The following is a 27,096-nucleotide window of genomic DNA, read 5'->3' as shown; positions in this document are numbered from 1 at the left end:
TGTTTCAAGTATAGTATGGTAATGTAGTAATTATCAAAAAAAAATAGTTCAGTTAATATCAAGTACAACATTTTCTTGGTTTGTAGATACATTTATTGTAATTAAGTCATGATCTGAATAATATGTGTCTTTGACTTCAATAGTTATATTATTTTCTTGATCATTGTTGTAGTACACATGATCTAAAAGACTTCCTTGATCTGTTGTTGGAGAATGTACTAATTGTTTAAAATTAAAAGTTGAAAAAAGTGTGTCTATATGTTCATCTTTGGTCTTTAAAAGGTCATCATTAAAATCTCCAAGAATGAGAGTTTGTGTTGTAGATATATTTTTTAACATTGATGTCATTGTGTTCTTAAAAATGTTAAATTTCATCTTTGATTCTCTGTAAATAAGGATTATACGAAGTTTCATACCAAAATGTAAAACAATGCTTAAATATTCTAAGGTTTTAGACCAATCATTATCCAAAATTAATTCTTCTTTGTGTATCTCATAACTTTTTGTAGTTAAAAACATTAAGCCACCTCCTTTTGCTTTTAATCTATCTTTTCTCAGTTACTTCAGATTAATTAGCATCATAAAAGCAGTGATCATCAAAATAATTTAGCATTTTAAATGCCCTTCTTTGTCCCTCTTATTGCATGGGAATCCCCTGAAAATTTACTGTCTTGGCGATGGCAGGACATGTGAAGTTTGACATGGACATGCCAGGGACATGGACATGCCAAGGACCATGTCATGTTGAGTGCTGCAGCCTACTTGGGTATGATTCTACTGTGGGATGTGGACGGTGGTCTGACACAAATAGACACACAGTCGCAAGTAAATTCCTTTACTCATCGGAGGACTACATCAAGTCTGGTGCTCTCCTGGCCTGTGGTATTGTGAACTCTTGGCCGTGTGCCCAGTCATCTTGTGTGACATATGTCCTTGTGCCGATTCATCTTGTGTGTGCACATGTTCGTATGCCCACTTATCCGGTGTGCCCTGATGTCTAGAAACTCGTGTGCCCAGATCTCCAGCGTGACCATCTGTAGTAGTTACTGAACTTTAGTGGTTACTGAACTGTTCTTTCCCTTAAAGTGCCCTGAAAAGGCATTTTCTTTCTCCCTGTTCTGCCCTTAAAAAGGCACTGTTTTGCCCCTGAAAAGAAGTTCTTTTCACTACACACTCATTATGAGGCGAAAGGTGATTTGAAGAGGTCCTTGACCAGTTACTCAGATTAATTAGCATCATAAAAGCAGTGATCATCAAAATAATTCAGCATTTTAAATGCCCTTCTTTGTCCCTCTTATTGTTCATCATCCCCTGAAGATTTACTATCTTGGCGATGGCAGGACATGTGAATCTGAAATGGACATCCCAAGGACATGGACATGCCAAGCACCATGGCATGTTGAGTGCTGCAGCCTACTTGGGTATGATTCTACTGTGGGATGTGGACGGTGGTCTGACACAAATAGACACACAGGCGCAAGTAAATACCTTTACTCATCGGAGGACTACATCAAGTCTGGTGCTCTCCTGCCTGTGGTATTGTGGTACACAGGCGCAAGTAAATACCAAGTAAATCATCAAGTGTGGTGGTCTCCTGCCCTGTGGAGCCCTTTGCCCTGCCCGGTCCAGTGTGAGCATCTGACCACCGATGTGGACGGTGGTCTGACACAAATAGACACACAGTCGCAAGTAAATACCTTTACTCATCGGAGGACTACATCAAGTCTGGTGCGTCTCAGAGCAGAGCGGAGCAGAGCGTCTCAGAGCAGAGCGTCTCAGAGCGGAGCATCTCAGAGCAGAGCGTCTCAGAGCGTCTCAGAGCAGAGCGTCTCAGAGCGGAGCAGTCTCAGAGCGGAGCGTCTCAGAGCAGAGCGTCTCAGAGCAGAGCGTCTCAGAGCGGAGCGGAGCAGAGCGTCTCAGAGCGGAGCAGTCTCAGAGCGGAGCGTCTCAGAGCGGAGCGGAGCAGAGCGTCTCAGATCAGAGCGTCTCAGAGCAGAGCGGAGCGTCGCGGAGCAGAGCAGAGCGTCTCAGATCAGAGCGTCTCAGAGCAGAGCGGAGCGTCTCAGAGCAGAGCGTCTCAGAGCGGAGCGGAGCATCTCAGAGCGGAGCGTCTCAGAGCGGAGTGGAGCAGAGCGTCTCAGAGCGGAGCATCTCAGAGCGGAGCGGAGCAGAGCGTCTCAGAGCGGAGCGGAGCAGAGCGTCTCAGAGCGGAGCGTCTCAGAGCGGAGCGTCTCAGAGCAGAGCGGAGCGGAGCGTCTCAGAGCAGAGCGTCTCAGAGTGGAGCGGAGCAGAGCGTCTCAGAGCGGAGCGTCTCAGAGCAGAGCGTCTCAGAGCGGAGCAGAGCGTCTCAGAGCGGAGCGTCTCAGAGCGGAGCGTCTCAGAGCGGAGCGTCTCAGAACGTCTCAGAGCGGAGCGGAGCAGAGCGTCTCAGAGCAGAGCGGAGCATCTCAGAGCGGAGCGGAGCAGAGCGTCTCAGAGCGGAGCGTCTCAGAGCAGAGCGGAGCGTCTCAGAGCGGAGCAGAGCGTCTCAGAGCGGAGCGTCTCAGAGCAGAGCGGTGCGTCTCAGAGCAGAGCGGAGCAGAGCGTCTCAGAGCAGAGCGTCTCAGAGCGGAGCATCTCAGAGCAGAGCGTCTCAGAGCGTCTCAGAGCAGAGCGTCTCAGAGCGGAGCAGTCTCAGAGCGGAGCGTCTCAGAGCAGAGCGTCTCAGAGCAGAGCGTCTCAGAGCGGAGCGGAGCAGAGCGTCTCAGAGCGGAGCAGTCTCAGAGCGGAGCGTCTCAGAGCGGAGCGGAGCAGAGCGTCTCAGATCAGAGCGTCTCAGAGCAGAGCGGAGCGTCGCGGAGCAGAGCGTCTCAGATCAGAGCGTCTCAGAGCAGAGCGGAGCGTCTCAGAGCAGAGCGTCTCAGAGCGGAGCGGAGCATCTCAGAGCGGAGCGTCTCAGAGCGGAGTGGAGCAGAGCGTCTCAGAGCGGAGCATCTCAGAGCGGAGCGGAGCAGAGCGTCTCAGAGCGGAGCGGAGCAGAGCGTCTCAGAGCGGAGCGTCTCAGAGCGGAGCGTCTCAGAGCGGAGCGTCTCAGAGCAGAGCGGAGCGGAGCGTCTCAGAGCAGAGCGTCTCAGAGTGGAGCGGAGCAGAGCGTCTCAGAGCGGAGCGTCTCAGAGCAGAGCGTCTCAGAGCGGAGCAGAGCGTCTCAGAGCGGAGCGTCTCAGAGCGGAGCGTCTCAGAGCGGAGCGTCTCAGAACGTCTCAGAGCGGAGCGGAGCAGAGCGTCTCAGAGCAGAGCGGAGCATCTCAGAGCGGAGCGGAGTAGAGCGTCTCAGAGCGGAGCGTCTCAGAGCGGAGCGTCTCAGAGCGGAGCGTCTCAGAGCAGAGCGTCTCAGAGCAGAGCAGTCTCAGAGCGGAGCAGTCTCAGAGCGGAGCGGAGCAGAGCGGAGCGTCTCAGAGCGGAGCGGAGCAGAGCGTCTCAGAGCAGAGCGGAGCAGAGCGTCTCAGAGCAGACCGTCTCAGAGCGGAGCGTCTCAGAGCAGAGCGTCTCAGAGCGTCTCAGAGCAGAGCGTCTCAGAGCGGAGCAGTCTCAGAGCGGAGCGTCTCAGAGCGGAGCGGAGCAGAGCGTCTCAGATCAGAGCGTCTCAGAGCAGAGCGGAGCGTCTCAGAGCGGAGCGTCTCAGAGCAGAGCGCCTCAGAGCGGAGCGGAGCGGAGCGGAGCGGAGCGGAGCGAAGCGGAGCGTCTCAGAGCGGAGCGTCTCAGAGCGGAGCGTCTCAGAGCGGAGTGGAGCAGAGCATCTCAGAGCGTCTCAGAGCGTCTCAGAGCGGAGCGGAGCAGAGCGTCTCAGAGCGGAGCGTCTCAGAGCAGAGCGTCTCAGAGCGGAGCGGAGAGCGGAGCGGAGCGGAGCGGAGCGGAGCGTCTCAGAGCAGAGCGTCTCAGAGTGGAGCGGAGCAGAGCGTCTCAGAGCGGAGCGTCTCAGAGCAGAGCGTCTCAGAGCGGAGCAGAGCGTCTCAGAGCGGAGCGTCTCAGAGCGGAGCGTCTCAGAGCGTCTCAGAGCGGAGCGGAGCAGAGCGTCTCAGAGCAGAGCGGAGCATCTCAGAGCGGAGCGGAGCAGAGCGTCTCAGAGCGGAGCGTCTCAGAGCAGAGCGGAGCGTCTCAGAGCGGAGCGGAGCAGAGCGTCTCAGAGCGGAGCGGAGCGTCTCAGAGCAGAGCGTCTCAGAGCGGAGCGTCTCAGAGCAGAGCGTCTCAGAGCAGAGCAGTCTCAGAGCAGAGCAGTCTCAGAGCAGAGCGGAGCAGAGCGGAGCGTCTCAGAGCGGAGCGGAGCAGAGCGTCTCAGAGCAGAGCGGAGCAGAGCGTCTCAGAGCAGACCGTCTCAGAGCGGAGCGTCTCAGAGCAGAGCGTCTCAGAGCGTCTCAGAGCAGAGCGTCTCAGAGCGGAGCAGTCTCAGAGCGGAGCGTCTCAGAGCGGAGCGTCTCAGAGCGGAGCGGAGCAGAGCGTCTCAGATCAGAGCGTCTCAGAGCAGAGCGGAGCGTCTCAGAGCGGAGCGTCTCAGAGCAGAGCGTCTCAGAGCGGAGCGGAGCGAAGCAGAGCGTCTCAGAGCGGAGCGTCTCAGAGCGGAGTGGAGCAGAGCATCTCAGAGCGTCTCAGAGCGGAGCGGAGCAGAGCGTCTCAGAGCGGAGCGTCTCAGAGCAGAGCGTCTCAGAGCAGAGGGGAGCGGAGCGTCTCAGAGCAGAGCATCTGACCTTATCTGCATTAAACGTTAGTCATCAATGTGAATTAATATATTTTACAATGTATATATATCATCTTTCTTTGTATTCATGACATAATAGTGATGTCATCAATCCTATGCCTATTTGTTCATGCCAGTGCCGAAGCTTAATTTGATTGGTTTGACTTCACGTGACATATGTGCATAGTGCCTATAAAATACTAGGACGATGGCGGATGAGACTATATATATATATATAATAATTATATCTCTGCATATATATATAACTAATATACTACTATATAACTAATATACTACTATATAACTAATATACTACTATATAACTAATATACTTACTATATAACTAATATACTACTATATAACTAATATACTACTATATAACTAATACTCTACTATATAACTAATACACTACTATATAACTAATACACTACTATATAACTAATACACTACTATATAACTAATATACTACTATATAACTAATATACTACTATATAACTAATATACTTACTATATAACTAATATACTACTATATAACTAATATACTACTATATAACTAATATACTACTATATAACTAATATTCTACTATATAACTAATATTCTACTATATAACTAATATACTAGTATATAACTAATACACTACTATATAACTAATATACTACTATATAACTAATAATATAACTAATATACTACTATATAACTAATATACTACTATATAACTAATATACTACTATATAACTAATATACTTACTATATAACTAATATACTACTATATAACTAATATACTACTATATAACTAATATACTACTATATAACTAATATTCTACTATATAACTAATATACTAGTATATAACTAATACACTACTATATAACTAATATACTACTATATAACTAATATACTACTATATAACTAATACACTACTATATAACTAATACACTACTATATAACTAATATACTACTATATAACTAATATACTACTATATAACTAATATACTTACTATATAACTAATATACTACTATATAACTAATATACTACTATATAACTAATATACTACTATATAACTAATATACTAGTATATAACTAATACACTACTATAGAACTAATACACTACTATATAACTAATATACTACTATATAACTAATATACTACTATATAACTAATATACTACTATATAACTAATATACTACTATATAACTAATACACTACTATATAACTAATATACTACTATATAACTAATACACTACTATATAACTAATATACTACTATATAACTAATATACTACTATATAACTAATATACGTTGTGTATATGTTGTGTACTCCTTTCGACATGACGACCCTGAATACAGTACTTGCGCTGCTTCACAGGCGCAAGTAACTAGAGGTTTGGGCTGCTTCGCGGCCCTCACATCTAGACCCGATCAGCTACATCACAGCTACGTTGCACCAGTGATCCATATATGGATCCATATATGGAGATGCGCAGTAGGCTGGGGTCCTAGCGGCCAAAACAAAGGTGCTGCGGCAAAAGATGGAAAGCTGCTGTGGCTGCAATGTTAAAATGTAGTTTTATATTAACTGTACAATATGTACTTACATAGCCTAGGTATTAGCCAGAGCACTGATCAACAGTCTGTGGCAAGTTTGGAGGCAAATCGATTGATCGTGTGCTGACCAACCCCGGACGTACTTTTGGAGGTCATTTCAATTATAGTAGTAGGATGGGAATAAAGCTCTCCTTAACAGTAAAGTGCCGTCATGTGAGTGTTCTCATTGGTACTGTCGGTGTACAGGAGGCTACTTAATTTTCATAATAGTGGTACTACAGAACGCATACAAGAGCTTTTTCCAGTATCTCCAATACACTAACATTGTTGTTATGACGCATTTTGTTGATAGAACAACCGTTTTTCTTCATACACTCGCAATTTAACTATAGGATGTACTGTATACAAGAAATCAAATATACCAGTAAATTACTGTCATTTCAAGCAAGTGTGAATGAGCTTAATGAACTCATAATTGCCTGAAATATTCTATATTCTAATATATTATTATATAATATAAAGAAAAAAAGATGTGTAGATGTGGCTCCCTTTTTTCATTTGAAATATGTATTTTTTTGTTGCGCTAAAGGGATGTGCATGTGTATGTCAAAGCTGAAGACAAATGGTAAATGGTGCAGTTACATTTCCTTTTACATCCCCCTATTCACATACCGACGGCAGAAACCATGCAAGGCACCAGACTGCTCATCAGGAGCAATTATAGGGGTTCTGTGTCAAACTTCGACAGTTACCTGGGATCAAATCAGAAACCAAGGACCTTACGATTCCCAGGTGACTGCGTTACCTCCCGTGGTTCCTATTACTTTTCTTGCCAGCACTCTTGTCAGTCGTGCCAACCCCGAGGAGGCTGGCCTTCCTAGCTTCCGCCCCTTCAGATGCATTTCCCTGAGGATCAGAACCAGAAGCAGGTAAACGTAGTTTCTTAATGGAGGAATGAAGGACCTGTCTACCAAGTTCTTTCACACTGTCCCTCTTCACAGCCATGGCGTCCCTCTTCACAGCCATGGCGAAGTCTAGCCAGGTCCAGGTCTTGTTGCAATACTCCAGATCAGGCAGAACTAGGTTTAAGCCGTTCACTCCCTTGTAACTGACTCTAAGTGGCACTTGAGGGATCTTAATGTAGATGAAAGAATTGTTCATAGCAGCCCGTTCCTTCATCTTATCAAAGTCATCAACAGGATGCTCTGGCTGTTTTCGGGACTTGTCCTCATCATCTTCCTCCTCCTCAACTTTTTTTCCCAGGAAGAAAAAATCCATCATCCTTTTTTCGAACTTCTTTGTGTAATGGATGGTGAGAGGCACCACGTTCACTTCAAAATGTTCATTGACAGAAATTCCCACAGGAGGGCAAACTTTGCTGAAGATTCGCAAAGCAAACTGGCGGCCTGATAGATAAGGACTCTGAGGACGAAGTACTACCTTATCCTTATATGTAGCATTGGGTAACAGGTTGTTCATTGTGACCCAGCCTAGTTCCAGGAGATGCTCTGCTTTGTCATCAGACTTGCTCAACTTGCTGTACATGAATCTCTTAAGTTCCAGCTCTGCGATGCCAAGCTGGCCGTCGTCCTCAGTTAAACACCAGTGAGCCTGGGCAAAGTATATCTCAGTTCTCCTCACCACACTGACATCCTCTGGGGTTTTTGGCAGCTCCAGTTTATGTGCCAGCTGAAGCTGGAAGTCCTTAAAACACCTGATAAGGATGTTGAGTTCTTCGCTCTTCTTCTGCATGTTGTTTTTCTCCTCATTGAGCTGGTTCTTCCTCACATTGATCTCTACCAGCTCCTCAGACTGGGCCTTGATGTTGGAGTAAACCTTTTTCTCCAGGAATCTGATCCGGGCAATGTGCTGCCTGACCTCCTCCTGGAGGTGCAAGATGCTGCTGCGCTGCTCCTCATGGTTACTGGAGATGTTCAACTGGAAACGGACACATTGCTCCTTCTCACTGTGCTCCTTGCGTTTGGGTTCGACGGGCAGCAGCAGGTTGTTGAATATATCCAGGATCATAGCATACTGGAATGAGTTAGTGGAGATCTCTAGGTCATGATGGATGAGGGTGATGGTGTCCACAGCCCGGGCCTGTTTTTTGAGCAAGTTCTCCTTCTCATGCTTATTCGGTAGCTCTGGTGGCTTAATCTGCGTGGCCAGCTCTGGGTCAATGTCATGGCTGTAGCTGATGTAGTACATACAGCAGTTACAGCGGGAGATTATACGTTGCAACTGCTGGGCCTCTTTGATCTGGGATGGCTGGTTCCAGTCTGTGGTGGTGTTGACTATTCCTCGCACAGCCTGGCCACTGTCTATCAACTCTAGCACAGAGCCCAGGTTATGCTGCCTGTGCTTTTCTATGTTTTTCACCTCTAACCACCGCTGCCTTTCCTCGTGTTCAGAAGGGTTGGGCTCCATGGTGGCAAAGTACTGCATGTCATTCAGCATGCAAGTCCAGGTGGTCTTCTGCTTGAGAGTGTCGCTGTACCAGGCTGGGTGATGCTCACGCTGAAACAGCTGTGCCTTGCCTGCAGAAGTCAGTACACTGCCTGCCGTCTCTGTGCCACGTAGCATCATCTGACAGTTGACCAACTCAATTAGCCAGTTGCGCTTATAAATGTCGTCAGTCTGAGAGGCTGCGATGCCACACAGCTGGTCGCTCACACAGGGGTCGTCTTCTGAGGATACCACAAACGTATCAGTCTGCTCCTCAATCAGCTTCTGGAGCATTGATGTTCCTTCATTCTGACTTTTCTCTCGCTGGCTGACCGTAGACAGGGTGGGGTTAGTGGGGGCTATGGTAAGAGCCCCCTCTAACCCCTTGGAACATTTGAGCTTCTTGGCTATCCACAGACTGTTCAGAGCCTCTGTGGAGAGGTTCCGCTTCAACACGGCCACATTTCTATAGCTATCAAACAGCCCAATGGCTATGTTCCTATTTGTGGTGGTCCAGGAGGCGCGCAAGTCGACCAAGCACAGCTTGTGTATGTAGGCATTGCTCTCATCGCTAACACTCACCTCTTCCATTTGGTTTCTCTGTCGCTGGTAGCTCAGTGAGGACAGACTGAGCAGGTGAGACTTGTTCACCTGGGCATTCATCTGGTGGTCAGCCATTTCATCCAACGTGGAGGCCATCAGGTGGACAGTTAGCTCTGTTAGTTCGCTAACCATCTGGGTCAATTTCCATTCTGAGATCGGTCTTCTTTTCACAATACTAGCCGGTGAGATAAGTGTCTGTGCTCCTGTGGTGAAGACATGTCCTTTCTTGCACTCCACCTGGATACCATTCTGCTGGGCAGGGGAGGCCTGGTAACACACTTGTAGTTGAGGGAAGGCAGCAGTGAAGGATAACTGCTTAAAATGTTGATTTAACTTCTTCCCAATGGGCGTGAGGTTGTGGAAGAGCTTGCCTCTGCAGATCGGCCAAGAAACACTGGTCCAAGTGGCCAAGAATGTCTGCATCCATTGCAGTGTGCTGCTATACAGGAGGATCCTGGGCTGATAAGGCCCTGTACCAGAGTGTTGGTTAAAGTCCATGGAGATGTCAAGGTTGAGGTTCTCAGAGCGGAAGACTCTGTAGGAGTCATGACAGTTTCCTGAGGTCTTATATGTAACATTCTCTGCACAGCAGAGCATTACAGCATGATGGTCATGGGGGTTACCTTGGCAGAGCCACAGCAGGTTGAGGGTAATGTGTAGATTGGGCAGGTGTAGGAAACAGATGTCATCATACTTTGAGGCTGTCCTGACATTAATATCCATGTCCCCTTTGAAAGTAAACTGCCCAGGGTTCCAGGCAAAGTTTAACTTATTACTTTCCCAGTGCATATTTTCAGTTGTATTGTATGGGTCCTTTGTAGCCAGCTGGTGAAGGTTGAAATGATCAATATCCATTACCCATTGTCCATGCAGCCGAAAACGTATTTTGTCCCACCAAGCCAGGGGAGGTGAAGGATCCTTTGTGGGTTTTGTCAGTATCTGAAGCAACTGGCCCATCAAAGCACAAGCAGGGTGCCAACATGGTCCCCACACAATAGTGTACAGTGATATGTTAGATTTGAAGTCGTGGTAGAACTTGAGTGGCAGCAAATTTCTGTTGACTGTCACGTCTCCCCACGGTGAGCCAAGAGGCAAAACGTCTTTGCAATAAGTCTGTCCGTGTCCATCCTGCTGTGCGCCAATGAGACGTCCTGACAGCTCCCAATCTCGGATCTCAAACAGGTTGCGTGGGTAGTCCCGAATTGTCACCATGAAGGCACCGAGTTTAAACTTGACAACACGACACCACTGGACCACCAAAGGGAGTCCCTCTCTGGGGAAGGGACTGATCCCATCAATGTCCCTCAGCTGATGCCTCACTTTTTCTGGCCCGTGTTGTGAGTCGTCGGCCAGGACCACCAGCTCCAGTTCTGACACCCTCCAGTCTAGGAGGGACTTCCTCATGGGCGTGTTAGCATAGAGAAGGCGTGAGCGCTTAATGTAGACCTCAATCTTCTCCTTGTCCAGCAACGTGTACACCTCTTTGATTGTACTGGCAGGGAGCAGTTGCCCGTGCTGCTTGCGCATCTCCTTGTCCAGCAGCTGCTGCCGCTTGGTGATCTCTGTGCTCTCATCTTTCATGAGCTCGTAGTTGTCGTGCAGCTTGGTTTCGAAAATGTTGTCCAGGAAGACAAAGGAGAACTGGCTGATTTTGAAAACGAGATCAGGTGGCAGTCTTTGGTTGATGGTGGATGTGTTTGTTGAGCTGTGCGTGGTCTTAAGCCACTTCTGCACACTGATGGCCTTGTCAAACGTGTCAGAGAAGTTGTACTTGTAAGGGATCTCCACAGCCAGGCTTGGGCAGGTGAAGACCCAGACGCGGTTCTGAGGGGTGGTGAGTAAAGGGAAGGGGTCTCTGTTCAGCTGCATGTCTGCTGGTGGCTCCTGGTGCGTCTGGACATCGAGCTCTTTGAAAGAGAATAAGTCATTGCCATCAAAGTTGAGGTACAGGTGAGATGAGTGCATGTGGACGGACTTGGCATCCATTGAGAGGGAGAGGGCTTGCGTGTGCAGGATGATGTAGTGCAACTCACTCAGGTGGGCCCTCAGGTGTGTGTGACCAAGATAGACACACACACACAGGTCCCTGCCCTGGCCTGATGACCTTTCAATGCATGTCAGTTTGACTGGATCTTCCGCATCCTTTTCTTCACAAAGCATAGTCCACCAGGCACACACTTCGGTCACATGCTGGTATAACAACATATGGTCAGATGGTGTCCATTCCACACTGAGCTCCTCCTCCTCACATTGAGCTTCTAAAGTCCAGTCGGTAGAGTTATGATCGAAGGCTATGGCGGTAAGTTGGAGAACAGGTTTTGAGGTTTGCGAGGCCGGGTAACAAGTCTCCATGTTTTCTGTGAGTGTCTTCAGTAGAGACAAACTAACACCCTGTAGAGATACGCTGGAACTCTTCCCAGTACACTGGACCCTACACGTGTCAACACGCAAAGACAGAGCACCTGCCAGATTAGAATATGTGAACACATTGACATCATCCAGACAACACTTCAGTTTGAAAAGCAAGGGTAGGTGGACAGAGGATGGAGTGTGGTTAGTCTCATCACTAAGCAGAGACACAGAGACTACATGGGATTGTTCTGGACTCTTGTCACTTGGCAGCCTGAAGAGGGACAGCATGCGAGACAGGCACAGCGTGTAGGTCTCTGAGAGCTCCACTTGGAATCCCTTCAAATTGAGCTGCACGCTTAGACTTGGAGCATGGCTGCCAGACTCCATGTGGGGTCTGTTGAAACTTCCCTGAAGACTGAGGGAGTCTAGGATAAGTGCTTCTCCCCATATATGTTTCCCGGGTGGGTGAGGGGCCTGTTGAATATGGGAACCTTGGCCCACCGTCCACCGGAAGTGGTCCATGGAGATGTCCTTAATTTTAATATCATCAAGCAGATGCTGCAGTTCTGCACTGGCTGATATGAAGCCCAGGGAAAATGGTGTGGTGTCTGCCAGCTCAACGGAAACACTGACGTTGGACACAGAGGACCTGATCATCACAGGGGCATGTAGGTGAGGGAAGCAACCTTTTCTGTGCACTGCTGTCCTGTGAATGAGCTCTTCCCATGGAAGTAGGTCCAACCAACCAGAGACGTCCTGGTGACGGTAATGGATTATGCAGGTGTTGATTGTGACTGACCCTGAGATATCTATTGATTTTACCTGCAGGTCAGTCCTGAGGGTGTTCAGGCAAAATATTCTTTGTCTACTTTGAGAGAGATGTCCATTTTCTAAAAGGAGCTCCATGCTACTAGCAGCACAGAGAAAAAGAAGCTGCTCGCTCTCACACCCATAGGCCAACTTCAGAGACTTCAGTGTCCAATTTAGGTATCTTTCTTGGCTGTGCATTGACAGAGTTATATTGGTGTTCTCAAATTCCACATCGACCTTCTGGGGAATCAGCTGATGGATGAACTCAAAGCTTTCACCAGCAGATGCATTGTGTATGCTCTTTGAGGATGGTGGGGGTAACAGAACCTCACTTGGGAAGACGCCCTCATGCAACTCTGCTGTTAGAGTTTTCACACACAGGGACAGACATCCTGGCTTCAGTTCTGGCAAGCTCACATCTCCAGAAAGCAGCAGGCTCAGGGACACTTCAGCAAGACATATGTCTGATACATTGCTTTTAAGCACTTCACTGCTTAGCTGCCTCACAGAAAGGTCCCATGCCAACCTTTTACTCCGGTGGTCAAGTAACATAGAAATTCCTTTGATAGTAATGTGCCACCGAGAATTTGCCAGGGTGAAGTTCAGCAGTGTCACATAGATAGAGTCAATGTGAATTGACAGCAGCTTTGAAAGAAACAGTAGGGCTTTGGGAACTTCTCCTGACTCACTCTTCTTCACAAGAGGTCTAAGTGGCACCTGCACATCAAATCTCACCCTGGTTATGCCAACACAGAATACCAGGTACCTTGGCAAGTCTTTGTTCAAAAGTTTACTTGAAATCCAAATTCTGTCAATCTCCAGTGTGTGCTGGGTATGAAACTGGATCCTAATTCCCCGGATCTCAGTCAAAGTCCAAGTCCCTACTGATTTGATCTTCACTTCAGCATGTAATGCATTCTGGAACCATGATACGATTACAAAATAACATATATACCACCTGATAAAGACAGGGATTAGGATTAGCAGCACAAATGTGAAAAAGAAAATCAGCAAGAGAGACATTCTGTCCCAAACTATTGACACCAAAGTCACGGCTCATGGGTCACAAACAAAAAGGGAAATCCAGTTTATCTGTTTTTATTTTGTATGTCTTTGACTGTGTCACCCTCCTTATTATTACGTAGTTATTTTTATGTCTCACTCTCTTTGTCTATCTCTCTGTCCGTCTATCATTGTCTTCATCTTTGAAATCTCTCTATAATTCACTGTCATTCACTGTATCTCTTAGTCTCCCTATCCCTCTGCATCAACTCACTTATATTGGTTTAGCAGAGCTCTGGTCTGATGTCACACAACGACGTCACACAACAACAACCATACGCTATTGGACATTGCATTACATTACATTATCTGCACACGTTTCCATATTAAATGGCACTGGATACAATGAACTCCGATGCCGCATTCCAGAGCAGTTCTAATGCAGATGGCAGACCGTTAATGGTACGTGGCTGCCAGTGGTTCTGTACCGACCTGGAGGATTTATATGCTCTCTTTTCCATTGAAACAAAAGTACTTGGATTCATTAATCCAACCTTAAGTGGGCCAGAGAAATGTGTGTTCTGCAGCATATGAGACCTCCACATATTCTGGAAGTACGGTAGGTCTTTCAATACCTGTGTACTGGCACTGTGATGTTATGTCATTGAGTTAATGGAAGCATAGTCAGTTGGGCTTCCATGTGGATTTTGGACTTAAATGGTGCATTACATTTGCCTTTACATTCCCCCATTCACATACCGACGGCGGAAACCATGCAAGGCACCAGACTGCTCATCAGGAGCAGTTATAGGGGTTCTCTGTCAAACTTCGACAGTTACCTGGGAATCGAACCAGGAACCAAGGACCCAAGGATTCCCGAGCGACTGTGCTACCTCTTCCTCTTCTTGCTAGAAGATCCCGAGGGATTTGGCCTTCTTAGCTTCCGCCCCTTCAGATGCATTTCCCTGAGGATTAGAACTAGAAGCAGGTAAATATAGTGCAAAGAACTGTCTATCAAGTTCTTTCTCATAGTCCCTCTTCACAGCCTTGGCGAAGTCTAGCCAGGTCCAGATCTTGTTGCGATACACCAGATCAGATCAGGTTTGCGAGGCCGGGTAACAAGTCTCCATGTTTTCTGTGAGTGTCTTCAGTAGAGACAAACTAACACCCTGTAGAGATACGCTGGAACTCTTCCCAGTACACTGGACCCTACACGTGTCAACACGCAAAGACAGAGCACCTGCCAGATTAGAATATGTGAACACATTGACATCATCCAGACAACACTTCAATGGACTGAGAACGTGTGTATCGGGTGGCTGCTCCATGAGCGCAGTTGACTGTAGCTGTGTAACTCCATTCTAGAGGTGTCTTTTGTACGCAACTGGCAATAAGCTTAATCATCATGTATCATAAAGCGTGATGTTGACAACAAGTTGACAGGGAGAAGGCGTCGTGGCTATCCACCCTGACATGTTTTTCCCTCCGAGCTCTTGGAGAGGATCCGTCTTGGCTGGCTGTGAGGGCTGTCAGACAAAACAGGATTTCATAAGTCCAGTCTAGTCCAATTACACAAGATATTGCATTACGATACGTGTCTTACCCTCTCGCAAACACAAGGAATGTTATGGACAGTAGCCTAACAAGACTGAAGTGAAGGCAAACATGTTATTGATCTTAATGGTCTTAATGGTTTCCACAGCTAGCCTAGTGTTAATAAATAGCTTCATGGTCATATTGATTTGAAGGGTCAGGTCCGTTATTATTGCAGCGCAGGTTCTAATGACTAACTAATGTAAAAGAAGGGTGTGTAAAGATTAAGGTGTAACTCTTGTGGCGTTAATCAATTTTGTTCAGTACAATAGAGCTGATACATATATACATAGCCCCACAAAGTGACGATGCCTCACAGGAGGTATGCTGTAGCAATGGTTCTCAAAGTGGGTTATAGGGAACCCCCGGGAGTCCTGGGTTCCAGAGGGTTCCCAGATAAATGAGGAATGGTTTAACCACTTTAACTCTATTTCATGCTTCAGCTATTTGAAAATAGGTGATCTACAAACTCACAGCTCGTCGTGACTCCGAAGTGTTGTGGGCTTGTAGATCTGCCATTTACAAAACATTTCTAAACACGTTCTTTTCAGATGGCCGTCCACGTCCACGACTGAATACATATACATGTGGGGGTCCTTGACATGAAAATGTTTGAGAACCATTGTGCTATATTAGCACATGCTTACATGCTTATATCCTGTACATTGAAAGGCTTCTCAATTAATAATTGACTCACAGTAATACGGCAACTAGCCCTCGGCATGTGTATGTGGGGCTGACCAGTGGTGGAAAAAGTACTCAAATGTTTTACTTAAGTAAAAGTATCAGTACTGCAATGTAGAAGTAGGCCTACTCTGTTACAAGTAAAAGTCCCGAATAAAAAAAATCCAAAAAAGTACAAAAGTATTGGTATCAAAATGTACTTAAAGCACCAAAAGTAAAAGTACTAAAATGTTTGAAAATAGCAGATCTACAAGCTCACAAGGCGAGCTTGTAGGTCTATTTTCAAATGGCCTAGGTATAAAATAGGGCTAAAGTGGTTAATGTATGTTTTTTAATGTAATAATTTATATAAGTTTTCAAATAATTGTAGTGGAGTAAAAGTGCAATATTTGCCTCTGAGATGTAGTGGAGTAGAAGTAAAAATATAGACAATTGGAAATACTTCAGTAAAGTCAAAGTAGCCTAACTCAGAATTGTACTTAAGTACAGTACTTGAGAAAATGTACATAGTTACTTTACACCACTGGGGCTGACTGCCTGGGAACAAGAGGCCACAGATTAAACAACAGACAGACACAGGTTGTGTGAATGTAAAGAGGATTGGTTCCCTGTGCAACAGTCTGCGGGACAAACAGGCAGATGAACAATCAACCAGCTGCAGCCCTGCGGCAGACAACAGTTTACCATAATCTGCCTTGATCTCTCGACGCCTTCGGTCTGATGATGATCACCTCTTCTACAAGCTTTTCTTTCTGTCCACTCACAAATCAATCATCCGGATGCATTGTATGGCCAGCCACAATCCCATTATTATTATTATTATTGGTTATGCTATTTGTACATATGTAGATACCTTTTTGTTTTGTTTTATTCTTTCTTTCTTTCTTTCCCCCTATGGTCCCTCCCGTTCATAATTGTTCTTTCTCTTTCTGGAAACAACAAAAACAAAACGATGGAGCTTGCACAAAAACAAATTTCACCCAATATTTTACACCTGTAAACCTGTGAAGTGACAATAAATATGATTCTGATTTTGATTATCCCATCGTATCATCATCATCACCCACAAACTCATTATGCTATGCATCGTATCGGCACCAACAAACAAACTTTTTTTCCCCATGCATCATATTGTCCACAAACTCATTATCCTATGCATCGTATCGTTGCTTTCGTACATGGCTTTCATTTACGTTACAATTCATCTGCTACCCACTGACCTCTGCACTCTCCAGTCATCTCCTCTGCCTGTTATCACCCCCCTCTCTGTCTCTCTCTCACTACCTCACATCTGCCCCCCCCCCTCTCTGTCTCTCTCTCTCTCACTACCTCACATCTGCCCCCCCCCCCTCTCATCCTCCTCGTAACCCCATATCCTCTCATCTCTTCTCCACGTCCCCCCTCTCCTCTGATACAACCAGCCAGACTACGTAAGAGGGGCTTTACTGCGATCATTACTCCCCCTTTTATCATTAATCACTATATGCCTGCTCGGTACCCCCCAGTTTGTCCCATATAATGAGGACAAATTGTAGGTCATCTGGCAGACGCTGCAGTGGGCCTGACCAATCAAAACAGTCATTTTGGTGACAGAAGACCTCCCTAAATCAAATACTTAAACTAAGGCTGGTCACACAATAATTCAATATACCACAGACCAGACACATAAAAGACCTTTGTTCCATTTGTAAGATGAGGACATCAGGGTGGCGACCCTCACAGTGGATGCTAACAATTACACAATCCTCATTTGACTGGCCTAACCCCAAGTAATTTGTCGTTGTTGGGTGGTGTTGGATGTCCAAATCATTGCTTCTTTTCTTTTTCTTTTTTTTGGCTTTTATGCCATGGATAGGACAGTAGGCTGACAGGAAATGGGGAGAGAGATGGGGAGTGACATGCAGCAAAGGCCGAACCCGCGTCGCGCTGTCAGGACACACCGAGCCCAGGTGCCCGGACCGCCACGCCGGCGGCCCAGGCCAAACCATTGCTTTTCTATTATTTTTTTTCTTAAATTAAATCATGAAAATAGCCGAGCTACAAGCTTGTGAGCTTGTAGGTGCCATTTTAACTACATTTATGCCACACTATGTTATATTGTAGGGCATTCATTTACCAAAAAAACATAAAAAGTTTAAATATGGTACACATTTGGTTGGTCAAGTCATTTCCTCGGTCTGTTATGAAGTCTGAGACATTGTAAAACGTTTTAAATGAACACTCCAGAGTCTACCGAGTACCATGGTCAACAAAAGACAAATCTGTTTTAGTCAGGGTTACTTTTCTATGCCAGTATCCCCGGAGAGACAAGTTGTACAGTGAAATCATAGTTCTTTTATAGTACCTCAATGTGCACTCAGGTTGAATGGCTTACAGTGTGAGACACTCATGATGTAGCCTCATTCACCTGACCTGATTCCTTCATATCCACCACATTAGCTACCCCACATGATGTGTACACGCACGCACGCACACACTCACTCACTCACTCACTCACTCACTCACTCACAGACAGACAGACAGACAGACAGACAGACAGACAGACAGACACACATTCATGTATGTATAATGTGTAAGTTATGAACACATCCATATTCCCTCTCTCTCTCTCTCTCTCTCTCTCTCCAGCTGCTAAGCCCTACATTGCACAGACGCATAGTGATACAGATACACATTCACACTCACACCGCATGCACACCATATGCGTGCACAACACACACACACACACACACACACACACGCGTAGTCACGTATACATGTAATGCCCTCCCCCATCACACACGTGTTATGCATGAGAAGACAGATTCTCGCACATGTCCATCCACATGGCAGAAGACCCTCTGTTCCATCCCACCACTCACCACCACAATATAAAGAAGTTTCCCTAAATTATCATCTGAATACAATGATTTGTGTCTGGATACACAGTACAATAATCAGTGTTCATTTATCAATTTATAACTCAAAAGAATGTTGCTATTTTCTTATCATGTTGTTAGCAGCTCTCAGCTGTTGCTGGTGTCCAATATTTTATATTCTTCATGAAATCATTACACATGATACACCCATGATATGTTATTATATGTTATTGGGCAGGGGTAAAGTTCCTGTCTTCCACCATGGAGTCTAGGGGTTTGTAGCCTCCACATTACCTGTGGTAGATGAACCATTATTCATAGTAATAAGAATATCACCAATAAGAATGTGTCGCGAATCTCACGATTAATAACAATAAGAATGTCTCGACAAGAGCAGTGAGGAGAGAGGGAAAGCAAAGGTTTATGCAGTTTATTTAAATAATTAGTCGACACGTTATTGCTGATAAATATGTTCAAATAACTCTTGTCGTGTAAGCCATGAATCCACAGCCTCCTGGCTTTCTTCATAATGTCTCTGCTCAATGTGCAGCTGTAACAGGTCATCAATCAATTTGGGGCTCCCAATGCACAGAGCGCTCGGCTGTCCATCATGCTTTAATAGGTGGTTTTAAAAAAGAACCTACCTGAGAATGAGCACGTAATTATTAAGTTGATATGTCAAGATATCACAGAATTCTCTTGGACATGAATGAGGAGAGATTACAGGCAAATGGCATGATTGTGACCTGCACCAAAGCCACTGTGTGGGTATAGTCCACTTCTCTTTTCCATTTGATGTTTCGGTAACTGGAGAGATTTTGTTTCCACCACGTCTCCTGACATCATTATAGCACAAAATGAATGCTGCTGTTGTAGATGGACACATGCTTTCACTTCATGCACGAGCAGATCCGTTTCCTCAGCAGAAAATAGTTTGCGTCTCCTCCAACTTGCCAAATTACGTAATTCAAACAAAAATGTGCCATGGTACCCCACAATAAAACCCAGCCTTGAGGTGAGCAGGTGAGTACCATTAATATAACCATTGGTGGCCACCCACAGAGACGCACTGCGCCAATGCATTGCAATGTGCATTGCAATGTCCACATCTATCAAGCCAAAATGTCAATTATCTACCCATTTAGCTCCTACAGTGATGAATGATTTAACCCCTGTGCTCATTCATATTAGTTGGGAAACAAGGATTTGAAGTGTGATGAACTCTGTCTGGATAACAGTATCAGCTCACTGTCTGACTAAACTATGATGCAATGTCTCTCTCTTCACCTCCCGCCCCGTTGATAAAGCTCTCCTGTTCATCAGTTCTCCCTCTCCCATGAGAACAGCCAATAGAACAGGGTTCTGCATTCCTCAGTCCTTTGATCCTGAAGTCCCTGTAGAAATACACAGTGATACACAACTAAATCCTCTGTGTTAATTTGTAACTCTGAGTGTACAAATGTAACAAATGTTACACTGATATTGTGTGTACATATACATATTATTTGACTGCCACTTTTGTGAGCATTTGGTTTTCATTTGGTGTATCCATGCTAGCATGTACTGCAATGTCACCACACAGTATATAGGCCAAGTTTAATCCCACCCCCCACCCCACACACACACACACACACACACACACACACACACACACACACACACACACACACACACACACACACACACACACACACACACACACACACACGTTTCTCAGACATGTTTAATTTAACAATGCTATTACAATGATGTTACGTGTGGGAGTTACAGTAGCTGTGTTGACCACTTAAACCCTAATTTGTGGTATACATCAAAAACCTATATCTATTTTCGCCAGATACAGACCAGGCCTTGTGATTGCTGCCGATCATTGGCGCCCCCCAAGGGGCAACCCGACCACAGTTTGGGAAACTCTGCAGTAGAATGTATTCATCAGATACAACTACAGCCTACTGCATCTCCCTGTTGGCTTGACCTCACGAAGCCAATGCCTCTCTATAATTCATCTACCCCTTTACATGCCTCACATACACACACACACATGCGCGCATGCACACGCAGACACACACACACGTGTACAGACACACACACACACACACACACACACACACACACACACACACACACTAGCACAAACATGCCTTCGTGCCTACACGCACGCACACACACACACACACACACACACACACACACACACACACACACACACACACACACACACACACACACACACACACAGCTGACAAAACTGCTTACAGAGTGACTGTGTGCATATTTCATGAGTTAGACTTGCAGACCAATCTTAATGGAGAATCGTAGTCGAATTATGGGCCCATGGGTGCCATGTTTCAGTGCATACCCCAGCATGAGAGAGCAACTACTGTGACACACTTTTAAACAAACACACACACACACACACACACACACACACACACACACACACAGACATCAGTGTGCTGATATCATTGAAATATTTCTGTCCATTCCTTCTTCAAATACACAAAAATGCCAGAGGAGAGTGCATCAGGTGCATATGTGTACACAATAAAGTCCTCAGTGTTACTTTATCTATTTGTAACTTAATATTTGTACATTTTAGTTAGATACTGATACTGAGGATTTTACTGTGTACTCACTGTGTGTGCACACAGAATACAGTCCGTGCAATATGTTTGAAAAGCCCCCCCCCCCCACCTCACTTTGTTAAACGTAAATTATTCCTGTCATGACATGTCTGTCACAGTAGACACTTTGGCACGTGCACACTTTTACACACACTTAAGAAATGGCACACCAGCCTGCATTAAACAGGCAGTGTGTGTGTCGGGGGGCATCATCATTATCCTCCACATCTTCCATGCAGAAGTCAAGGGTGGATTCAGCGCCAGGCTCTTCACACACAAGCCTGTGCAGGTTAGACATACTTCATCTGGCTAGCAGCCATGGTAAGCACTGTCTGAATCTTCTGTTACACAGTACAGTAGAGTTAAATTAACATTGTGAAAGACTGGCACTCTCGCAGAGGAACATTCTGTGCTCTTTCTTCCCCTCATCCCTGGTGATGTATCCCCGCCTCACCTTGAACATTTGTACCATTCTCAAGACAGACCTCTTAAGTAAATGAATGCCTTCTAAACATTTTTAAGTGGACAAGCGCATTTTGCGGCCCCGCAGGCCCTGACCAACAAAAGAAAAAAAGCATTTACTCCAGCCCTGAGCCGTCGCACCTTAATAATGCACTCCTCTTTCATTTTTCATCCTCGCAAACTTTCTTTTTCCTGCCTTGTAAAATTCAGAGGCTCATATTGGCGACCTAGTTTGCACGCCTAGCCTCTGAGCCATAAGAGAGTTGGTTCCTTTTGAAGATGCATTGAACAGCGCAGCATGACAAGCCCGTTATAGAGTAAGAGGAGGAGAAATCACTCAATTACCAACTGGAAACTCTGGAGGGGGAAGGAATGTGCAATATTCATTAAATGATAGCAGCAGATGCAATTCCAGAGTGCTGTTAAGTCGCATCAATGCTCTATTCTGTTTCTATATAATAAGTACTCTTAACAGAAAACATATTAATAGGTACAGTATATTGATATTGATGCAGCTCAGTAAATTAGACAGCAGAGTAGGTAATGGTATCCAATTCTATTTTAAAGAGCGGTACAGAAACGTGTGAACATTGACCCAATACTAGGTAACATGGTTTGATTTCTTGTGCATGGTCATTACAGTTTATACTATTTATTACACACACACACACACACACACACACACACACACACACACACACACACACACACACACACACACACACACACACACACACACACACACACTCCTGCTCCTTTGTGGTGTTGCCCGAGTTCCCTACTACACCACTCAGTATAACATATCTCTGCAACAGTATAAGAAAAAATACAGTGAACTTATATACACTTGAATTGCAATCATTGCTAAGGCTCAATAATCTTTCTTTTTTTTGTTTGTTTTGCACAGCCCCAAAGCGTACTCCATCCAAGTAATAACAATTTGCACAAGCAGCCAGAAATACAACTAATCATTATTGCCAATACAGATAATTTAATTTAGTTGTTTGTGGTCGCTTATGCTGCTGTTGAGACTGATCCTGCTGCATTCTATAGATGCTAGGGAACAGGAACAATCTTGCACTGCTGTTCCTTGATTTGATTTCCCAACCAACCTTTAGATGCCAGTGCATGCATAAACTCATGTACTAGATACATGCACAAACACATACAAATGCAAATCCAAATGGGACGCAGATGCGAGCGCACACACACACACACACACACACACACACACACACACACACACACACACACACACACACACACACACACACGTGCAGTGGATAGTGCACTGTACACACTCACACACGTGCACATAAACATGCATGCATGCCCATGTACCCATGCAGATGAGCACATACACAAGTACATGGCAAGCACACAAATACATTGAAAAAGCTCACAGAAGCAATGTCACAACAATACACACACCCTTATATACTTATGCACACACACACGCACACGCACACACCATTCCTTACTACAATGGTGAAATATTCATCCAAGCTCACAGCAGGACAGAATGAGAAAGACACAGTGAGGTGGGGAGACAGGCGGAGAAGAAAAACAGCTCGGTTCAAGAATCTGCATCTAATCAGTGTTCTTCAGAATCCCAGCATGGGACCCAAGTGGGGTCATGGTACCCTTAAAACAAATTAAATTATTCCACAGAAACAGCTGATAGGCCCTCACTGAAATGGTCTGATTTTGTAACAAGCTCGCTTACTATGTCCTGTACATCGCCATCGCAATTCCAGCTCCCTGCAATTGGAAGATAGGCTGAAATAAATTGCTGCAGGCTTTATATGATAATGCACTAAAAATAGAGGCAATTTTGTGAAGAGAAATCTCCACGTTATCCTGCAATGTCATTCTGGGCCCTGAGAGGAGAGGAGGAAAGACATTTTCCTGAAAATTCAGGTCCCTGGAGAAAGCAAATTGAAAAGTGATCCAATTGCGATGACACTATCTGGGCAAACACAGACTCAATGTGGTACAACACAATTGGAACATGACAGGATGTCGCAGCACAAATGGCATATGATCCTCTGTGACATGTTTCATTCTTTATGTATGGCATGTGAGCGTGGAATTACTTCAAAAAGCTCTGCCATCTCTCTGCCACTCTAAGACATGTCATTCTGTGTATCTGTGCTGTATGACATGTGTCTTTCTCTCTGTATATCTGCGCTGCATGAGAGTTCTCTCGCTTGGGGTAGGAGGCAGAGTTCATTGTGTGCACTAAGCTGCATTTTCGATTCATGTGAGTGGGAGCCTGCACATTGAAAAGCACACAAAACAATCAGCCTGCAGAGGAGAAGAGGTGTGTGTAGGTGTCTGTAGATCTTTCAGCTGTAAAAATTGTCGTCCTTTTACCTATACGAAGGAGTAGCCTTAGCTACACCTAAAGGGCCATTAACAGGCAGTCAGTGGAAGCAGCGGGTGAAGGGGAGGTGTGTAAATACTAGCCTGGCATGGTCAGACTAATATCACTGCCTAGATATTAGTCTGGAATCTGTGTGGAACCTGCATTTCCCAGGGGCAAATTAAAAAAATGCCTCTGGTGATAAACCCGCCCCATATTTGCATACTGGGCTCTGATTGGTCCCTCACAACTTCGGAGGGAGAGAAATAAAATCTCTTTTGAGAGGGGCCAGACCTAATCTGCCAAGGGCAATTTATTTTGCAATGGCAGATTCGTCTGGAACCAGGCTATGTAAATACAATAGTTGTCCGAGATAAACAAAAGCTTTTCCAAAACCGTATACAATTTGGCAAGAATAATGATTTATCTCATTTAACGAATTAGCCTGGGGTACTAGGGGTAGGGTAATTGCATGCTCTGCAGAAGTATGGTCTTTTATACTGTACATTTGGATGGTTCTTCTTGTACTGAGGTGCCATTAATATATGTACCTCTTTATTGTTTTTGTCACTATTCTTTATGGTTTTATTGCTGCCTTATGTGTGTGGATTCTTTCTAATGCACTGATGGGAAAAAAGAAAGTGTGTGTGTGTGTGTGTGTGTGTGTGTGTGTGTGTGTGTGTGTGTGTGTGTGTGTGTGTGTGTGTGTGTGTGTGTGTGTGTGTGTGTGTGTGTGTGTGTGTAGTACTTTCATGCTGTTTGGACACCAAACATGTTCTCTCTTTACTGAGTCAAAACAGATTGAGCAACATACACCCCCCATCGTTCACAGAGAAAAAGCTTTGGAGGTTTACGGAAGCAGCTTTTATGGACATAGCTAGAGCCAAAAGTGGGCTGCATTCTGCATCTCTAATTAGACTTGGGGTTTTGCTCTCTGAAAAGCTCCTCCGCCAGCTGAATAGGATGAAAGAAAAAAGGATGAAAAGTGAAAACTGACAGACAGAGGCTGTTTGCAACGTTGTTGTTGCAAAATGATATTATCTACATGAATACCGTGGGTATGTGTATGCCCTCTCTCTTCTCATTCTACTACTCCTGTCTTTGTTCAAGAGACTGTGAGGATGCCGTTGAGGAGAAACAGATTGGGCACGATTCATTACCAATTCCACTCAATTTGGGAACGGGGATCTCTCCACGGGAGGCTTTCAATCACTTTGCTGTCTCAGTTCAATACTTGATTCAAACTTCAATTAAACTTGAATTGTTATGGGAATTAGAACCCTCATTTACTCTGTGAAATGTTCTACGGGGAAGGTCATGCATACAATCTACACATGGAACCATTGTGGAACTCACACATCTAAAATGTGAGATAGCATAAAAAGCAGCGACTGCTGTGGTTATGACAGAGTGTATAATGTACACATGAAGAAAGTATCCTATCATTGCTACCAGTGTTACAAAAATTACTTTGATTTCTGTTAGGCTGGCCCAATTAGCGGCTGGAAATCAGCACAGAGGCATGGTACGGTGCAACCAAAAGGTGTGTTTATAGACGGATTTCCGCGCGACGTCATCACAGAGCAGAATGCGCAATCTGCGCATGCCCGGGTGAAAGGCGCGTTCGAAAATACAGCCCTGAGCGGCAGTGAGCGCACTGGCCAATACAAACTAATAGGCGAGTGTGCTCCGGTGCGTAATTTCCAAACGCACCCATAGGCTTCCCCCTCCTCTGCGCGGTCATATTCCTCTCATGTTTACTAACAGGAAACCCGTCTATTCACCAGCACCAAGAATGACACAAATGGAGCACCCAATGCATGATGGTGTGAAGCTCTCCACCCACATGCCTGTCTAATGATAACTGGCAGCATTCTACATAGCACTTCTCTATATTGCACTCAAACCATACCTACACGTAGTATTGCACTTGCTCTTAAATGTATTGCACTCAGATGTATTGCACTTGCCCATCATGATTCACCACCAAACATTTGTTTACATGTTTCCACAGGTGGAACTCGTCAGGTCTGAGTGGCCAGCTCAGCTGGACAGGAAACAAACACACAATCTTAAAGGTAGGGTAAGTGATATTTTTGGGTTAAAACAAAAAGTATTTTTTTTAAAGGTTAAAGCACTATATTGTGATAGTAATCATTGCTATAGAGTGTTTGTTCAGTAACAGGAGTCTCCCCGTCTCTCCAGCTCTTTAATAAACAGAAAATACATTTTCCGGTAGGTGTCAAAATCTCAGCCAATCAGGAGAAAGTACCCATTTTAAGCTTCATTTTTATAGTGTTCCAGTTCCAATTTTGCCTGCTCATTTCTTAGTGTCATCACTTCCAATTTCACTTGTTTAATCTATATCCTGATTGAGTTCTCTATCCTGATTGGATAAAATTGGAAATGAAACTGAAACTGAAACGAAAATGCATTTTCTGTTTTATAAAGAGCTGGAGAGACATGGAGACTCCTTTTACTGAACAAACACTCTATAGCAATGAGTACTATCAGAATATAGAGCTATTTAACACTTATGTTAACCAAAGAAAATCACTTACCCTACCTTTAAGTCAAAATGTATTTAACCATAAAATCATGACTGTGCCTTATTATTTCTTTCCAGTGCAAAATATAACGTTTATAATTTCCAAATCGCTAATATGCTCTGCAAATATCAATAATCTAACCAATCAATAAGGGTACGATGTAGCCTACATGTGCAAAAATAGGTAACAGAAGACCTCTGTTACAATTTCTTGGAATCAATAGCGTTCTTATCTTGTGGTCTATCTCACCTCATCTATCATCTCAATCATCTCTTTAGACAATGAACATTCTAGTCACTCACTGGCTTCTAAATGTTGTGAGTTTGTGGATTTCACACATGGACTTACAGGGCTCGTTGATGCAACATTACATTACAGACAATATTAATATAATGAAATAACTCATAAAAAAAATATAGGTCTCCCCATTCATTAGTAGGACAATGTCAAAAACCAGAAGCAGGGACTTGTGTTTTCAATGAGTCTAACATTG

At 44.9% G+C, this 27,096-nt stretch overlaps 1 protein-coding gene across 1 annotated transcript; it reads right to left on the bottom strand.

The window, feature by feature from the left end:
• Nucleotides 1–1,577: 1,577 nt before the first annotated feature.
• Nucleotides 1,578–26,873, bottom strand: LOC311054256 (bridge-like lipid transfer protein family member 2; the record flags this gene model as incomplete). The annotated part of the gene is made up of 3 exons (XM_084070132.1): nucleotides 1,578–1,662; nucleotides 7,062–13,384; nucleotides 26,853–26,873. 3 exons carry the CDS (start codon nucleotides 26,871–26,873, stop codon nucleotides 1,578–1,580), a joined length of 6,429 nt encoding a protein of 2,142 aa, XP_083926258.1.
• Between the last annotated feature and the right edge of the window lie 223 nt (nucleotides 26,874–27,096).

The sequence above is a fragment of the Gymnoscopelus microlampas genome (genome assembly GCF_963454915.1).
Source record: "Gymnoscopelus microlampas genome assembly, chromosome: 10".
NCBI lineage: Eukaryota > Metazoa > Chordata > Actinopteri > Myctophiformes > Myctophidae > Gymnoscopelus > Gymnoscopelus microlampas.
The sequence above is the reverse complement of the archived record's forward strand: the minus strand, read 5'-3'. Positions and strand labels throughout refer to the sequence as shown.